The sequence below is a fragment of the Buceros rhinoceros genome, unplaced genomic scaffold (assembly GCF_000710305.1).
Source record: "Buceros rhinoceros silvestris isolate BGI_N320 unplaced genomic scaffold, ASM71030v1 scaffold8306, whole genome shotgun sequence".
Lineage (NCBI taxonomy): Eukaryota > Metazoa > Chordata > Aves > Bucerotiformes > Bucerotidae > Buceros > Buceros rhinoceros.
In genome coordinates this window covers 1,897-7,933 of record NW_010416877.1, presented here as the reverse complement: position 1 = coordinate 7,933, position 6,037 = coordinate 1,897, and the positions used below count along the sequence as shown (strand labels likewise).

The 6,037-nt window shown below is 43.5% G+C and overlaps 1 protein-coding gene across 2 annotated transcripts in view; it reads right to left on the bottom strand.

Moving 5' to 3' along the window:
- Window positions 1–5,483, bottom strand: part of CNDP2 (CNDP dipeptidase 2 (metallopeptidase M20 family)) — an 11,845-nt gene extending 6,362 nt beyond the window's left edge. The window contains exons 1-4 of one of the 2 annotated variants that reach the window (XM_010137968.1): window positions 5,398–5,483; window positions 4,632–4,775; window positions 2,205–2,367; window positions 605–693 (exon numbers count right to left, since the gene is read on the bottom strand). In XM_010137968.1, the coding sequence (XP_010136270.1) occupies window positions 605–693; window positions 2,205–2,367; window positions 4,632–4,775; window positions 5,398–5,457 (456 nt within the window). In that variant the 5' untranslated portion in view covers window positions 5,458–5,483. The remainder of the gene's footprint in view (window positions 1–604; window positions 694–2,204; window positions 2,368–4,631; window positions 4,776–5,397) is intronic. The other variant, XM_010137969.1, reaches the window with a different exon arrangement.
- Window positions 5,484–6,037: the final 554 nt, after the last annotated feature.

The following is a 6,037-nucleotide window of genomic DNA, read 5'->3' as shown; positions in this document are numbered from 1 at the left end:
ATCTGTAACTAAAGGTAAATCACAGGGCCAGGAGAACTAATATTAACCACAGAAGCTGCATGCCACAGTAGGAGAGTCAGAGCTACCCTGTCTATCCAGTCTACCCTATTCTATGCCTAGACAGCACTTGAGAACTGGTAATTCTTCTCACAACCTGTCTTGCAAGATAAAGCAGACACCCTGAGCTGTTTGACTACACTTTTTTCTTAAGCAGAAACAGCAAAGCTCCTGGTTTAGTGTTCCTAAGCTAATCTTAGAGCTCAGTGGCAGCGAGACATTAAGCTTTGCTAAAGGACATGCTAATTGGCCACCCATACATGGAAGTGATCACATTTGATTATTCCTCCTGCACATCTATTTTCTTTCCTATACATTTCATTAAAGCAAAAACATTTGAAGTGCAATCCAAGCATCTAAGATTCTCGTCAGCAAGTCAAGTCAACCCAACCCTGCTGGGACATCAGGGAATTTACGGGACCATTGCATCATTCCTCTGATCAGCTGAATAAGCACGCTTGCCTCTCAAGGGTTTGTGGTTTGAATAACACTTATTGCTAGACTCAGCTGTATGCAAAAAACAGCAGGATACATTTTGGGCACATACCTGGTTAGTTTGTTGGTAAGCCTCCAGGGCATTCAGCCAGGCAAGCACTGGACCTTTGTCATCTGTTGATCCCCGGCCATACAGCTTTCCTGTAAAAACAAGACACAAGTTAACCAGTGTGGAGAAAAACTAGAATGAAGCTTCAGTCATCTTCTGCCTGCAGGAGAAAAATCTTTTTGGATAAGCTTTTTGGCCCTGCTTGTAGTAACTTTAATTTCTGATTCTTCTGAAGTAAGAATTCATACACCCATGCCAGTAGGATAGGTACAGGACTGCAATAATTCTCCCTTGTAGAGCTACCCCACTTCTTGCCCCAGCTGCTCCCTGGGCAGGAGTTGAACATAAGCCTGCAAAAGATGTAACTGGTTTGGGCTGTGTCATTCCCATATCCCCACAATAATACTTTCTTCTACAAACACAACTGTAAAGATATAGAAAAAAGCTACCTTCTTTTAACAGAAACCTCTTCAGTAATAGCTTCCTCTGAAGAGTAAGAATTCAGTAGCTAGCAACCAATCACTTCTCTGGATTCTCCAGGTAAAAGTGCATCTCCCCAGAAAGGGCTTTAGTCAGTCAGGGTTTAGAGGCTACAGGCAAGTCCCAGGAAACAGCACATGGGATCACAGTGGAGGCAGATCCTGCTACAACTCAGAGCTGTGGCTACAGCCCCTAAGCACTAGGTGTAAGCACAGAGACAGAACAAGCCTGACAGCTTGCAGGGTACAGAGCCTTTGGTAAATATGCTGCTTACACTGCCAGAGATAAGCCACAACTTCAGGCAAGCCTAGCTTTTGCTACCATATGAGATAATCCAGCTTAGCAACTTGGACTCTGCTGCCTACAACCAAGTGCCCAAGTAGATATACTAGTTACTACAGACACTTTTCTAGCAATAATTAACCCTTACGCAACAAGAATGGTTAATGTCCTCCTATTCCTATGATCTTTGACACTATCAATGTCCACCAGCTTTAAATAGTAAAGGAAGGTTTAGTCTCCTCCTGGCTACTGGCAATGTGTCTTTTCAACAGGAGTTACTGCACGATTTCTTCATCCCCCTTTATTTGCTTCATCTGGGACTAGCTGTGTAGACCACAGCTTCTGCAGTGCTCGCTGTACCACAGCATGCAAACAAGGCAACCCAGGGAGGCTGCAGTACCACTCCTGTCTCTGGGTATGAAGCTGTGTTGAGTGTTTGTCCCCTGTAATGGTTCAAAATCCCTGCAGCCTGGCCTGACCTCAGAGGCTGCCAGTTGTGAACAGCGGGAGAAACTAGTTCTAGAAAGGTTTCTGGCAACATACTGTTACCGTGGAAGGCAACAGTTGAGACTTTGCTGTAGCTACAAGGGAAGTAACATGCAAATACAGACTAGACTACCAGGAAAGGAAACAAGCTCTGGGGGCAGCTGAGATTTTGCAGCTCTGCTTGTTTACCATTTCCCCTCCTGCACATTTTCTCAAATACATGGGTGTATTAAACACCCATGTCTGTCCTTGCTCTCCTTCCCCCTTTCAATCAAGGGTACAACTTTTGAACAGTTGAGGAATACCATCCTTGTTAAAGAAGTGTTCAGCAGCTTGTGACATTCCCTGCTCTTACCTTCCCTTTCCACCAGTGTGAAGGGTTCACTATCCCAGCCGTCCTCTAGCGCTGCTGGCTGAACATCCAGGTGACCATATACACACACCGTCTTTTTGCGCGGATCCGAACCGAGCGTTCCCAGAACAATGGGCGGCAGAGGGATCTGTGATCCATCAGGCAGCTGGAAACAGGATGCAAGAAGTTTTATTCAAGCGCAGAATGTCAGAGCAGCACATTATTGTAAGATGAATTAATTAATTCAGCATTATGGAGGTTGAGATGAGTGGCATAGACAGCTAAACAGAACTAAGCTATTTAAACTGATGGTCAGAAGCAACTGACACCATGCTGACCTAAGCATAAGTGATAAACTCCACTTGATACTGCATTGCTTGTCACCGCACTTTCATCCTGTTCACAGTATAGCTCTCAAGACAAAGCTTTCCTGACAGTGGTATCACTGAGTATAACTCATGCCCACACCCAAAGAAGGTTCAGCACAACAGCTGTATTTCTCCACACCAGCCCACACTGTAACACAAAGGGCAGGGCAGTGCTGCTGACTTCGTTCAAGAGTTCAAAAGTTGAACTTGGCTCAGGCTAAAGGGCTCAACTCGCCTTGTCCTTTGGAATACCCCATTTGCAATTACCACATGCTCTTCAGTCAGCACCTACTTCCCTTCCAGTGAACACACACTCAGACACTGCTCAGCAGATCAAGATCAGCTTTAACTTTTTGTTCAGCTATTTCATCAACAGGGTATAGGGTCTTTGTCCAACTGCAGCTCTACTGCAAGAACTTACACCTACGGTGATCAGTGCACAGTACAAACTGCTGTGCACTATAAACCAAGTTCGATCAGACAAGTTCACCAGTTGCTTTACATAGTCCTTCATTGGTACAGCAGCAATGTACATAATACCTGACTAGTTTTGTCTATACTTAACATAACTAAATACTGAAGTTAACTTTAATCCAGATGCAAGAGTTTTCCAAAGAGAAATACTATCTGTAATAAACTCTAAAATCAGTTATTGCCCCCTAAAAGTTACACTGATGAAAGGAACAAGTTTGTCTCCGAATTAAGTGAAACACTTTTGATGGGATTTCAGGCTGAAGGTAGTAGCAGAGCTAGAATGACCCTACAGATTCCCTACAAAGAAGGCCCTTGAAGTCAGTGGCTTCCCTGTGTAGAATACACTACAAGTGTATTCCAGTTGCCAAAAGCAAGAACTGCTCAGAGAATCCTGACACATACAGATGCCACCCAGCAGTCATTAGCATCAATTACAATGACAATCTTTTAAAACTAGCAAACACTCCAGTACAAAAGGATTTTGAATGCCACTATCCAAATGCTCACCCAACAGTTTTAGTATGGATCTTACTCTGTGACATGTAGTGACCAGGCACTTAAAAGGAGGAGCACATCAAGTGGATGGTTTCCTAGGATGAGATTATCATTCTCATAAGCACATTTCTCAGGTGAAGAAAAGCAGCCCAGACAAATAAAAGCAAGGAGGGGACTCATCCTATTAAGGATCCTTCTGTATCTGGTAAGGGAGCAGTGCAATCTCATGACAAATGTAACACTTCTGCAAGACTTATGAAACTTCAGTCAGTATTTTTACAGTCTAAGGCCCAACTTGCTGTTAAAATGTCTAATATTTGTTTGCAGGCACTCTGTTCAGTTAGAAAAGTATTTAAAATATATTTAATACACAGTCCAAAATAGAATGCAACATGATTAACTGATCTAGATCCCAAGGCTTGCTACAAACAAAGATTTTAACAGGAAGCTCAGACTGTTCGGCAGGAAAGACATTATCCTACACCCCAACAGGCCATTGCCTTTCTAGGCCACTAGCCACAAGACCCTTTTGTGGTGACTCTGACCAGAAGACTATCAGACATCAAGGAATTAACAATCTACACAGGATCTCACAGCTTTGCCTTCCTGCCTGTATTATGCTGTGCATGTCCTTGGGCTGCAGGATAAACTTCACTAGCTGAAGCCTGCAGCTTGCAGGCAGTTCCCACTTGGTGATTACACCACCTGCATGTCCTTGTCTTTATCTAGAAGTGCAGCAAGAAGTTCTCATGCGAATATCCCTTTTGTTTGACAATGGAATCAAACAGCTTGAATAAATAAAATGGGCTAACATTTCCATGAACGGGATCTGCACAGAAAGCTGCATGCTGATTAGATGCCCGCCAGACACTGCACAGCTTGGGGTTCCCAATATCTGAAGGGATAGAAGATTATCTACACTATCCTCTTTCTTTATAGTGGTAGCTCTAATAGACTCCAAAAAGTATCATTTAAAATGTTGTTTAAGTGTCTTTCTGACTGGGATCATAAGCAGCCAGGACCTCCTAATGCAAAGCACCTTGTCTTCTAAAGAGACTTTATCTACTAAGCTGACATGGAGATGCTCACGTACCTTTTGTTTCCCAATATCCATAAGCTGGGTTGAGCCTCCCAGTCGCTCAATATCCTTTGCAGCAACCTCCATCATGTGTCTGATTTCAGCCCTCTTCTCCGGCCATGCTGACACGCTCTGGATTGCCACCCATTCAGCCAGACGCTGCAGACAGAAAAGCTCCAGATTTCACTACACATGAAACTACAGCACGTGAGGCATTATACAAATACAACACCTTGCAATTCAACTAATACTGCTTTAGTCAAGCTTAAACTTGAGGCAAATCAGCTCTGTCCTCTGCTCAAAGAAGTGCTTCAACCATTAACACTACGCTCAAAGTACAGAAGGTAACCTCTCCCGCTGTACCCCAACATGAACACTTTCATATGAGAAAGCTTATTCCAGACTTCTTTATATCTTTCCTCTCCCATCTCAGAAGGGGATGACAGTTTAAACCTAGTTTGGTATTCTGGAACCAGTGTCAAACTTCCTGCACCTCTAAATAAGACACTGCTTGCACCACGCAGTACTAGAGCATTTCCTAATAAATCTGCCACAGAGATTTAGATCTCTGCACAGAACTATGCCTAAACTTGAGAAACAGTTTCCTGGCTTATCTCAAGTCAGTCACACCTGCTGCCATCTCTCCCCTCTCCCCAGTTCCTTGGCATTACTGTATTATTGGACATATTATACAGGTGTAACAACAAGCTTGAAGCTGACCACCTAACTTTTAATATCCCCATAGCTGTCTGCTGCAGGACAAAATTGAAAGAAAACTTACCTGAACATAGAGCTCCTGGTGGTCATCAATGTACTTAAAGAGGGTTTCAAGAGCAGACATTTCCAGACCAAGATGGTGTTGCTGAAGATTCTGTGATAGAAAAACAATTTAGCCCTCACAGGTTTAAGAAGCAGCAGTCAGGAATCAAGGAGCCATAGAAGACTTTTCACCTTTCAGCTGGTAATGCCACATGCCAAGCTGTGCTAATACAGAACCTGAGACTGCTCCCTCAAAATCAAGGTGAAGTGGCTAGACAAAAGCACATTTAATCTCAACACTACCACTTCTGTCTCTCCCCAAAATAACATTGGAAGTTAAATCGAGCAAGCTCTTGTAGAGATCAGTCAAGTCACGTACTGCACTTTACTGCAGAATTACAGGCAAAATGTTACTCAAGTAAAACACAACTTCAAAGAATAGGTTTCATTAAGAGCTCAATTAATAGTGTTTTCTGGGCCTAGCCTACGGCACACTACGCTTACTTTGGGCTCTACAGAGGAGGTTGAAAGCAGGCAGCTACAAAACTGTGTTTCCTCAGCTTTAGGTCCCAAACTGCCACTCAGCCTTCCCAAAGGCCAGAACGAAGACACGACAACAGAAACTAGCCCCAGCAGGCCATAAGCAAGCAGTCAGTGATTAA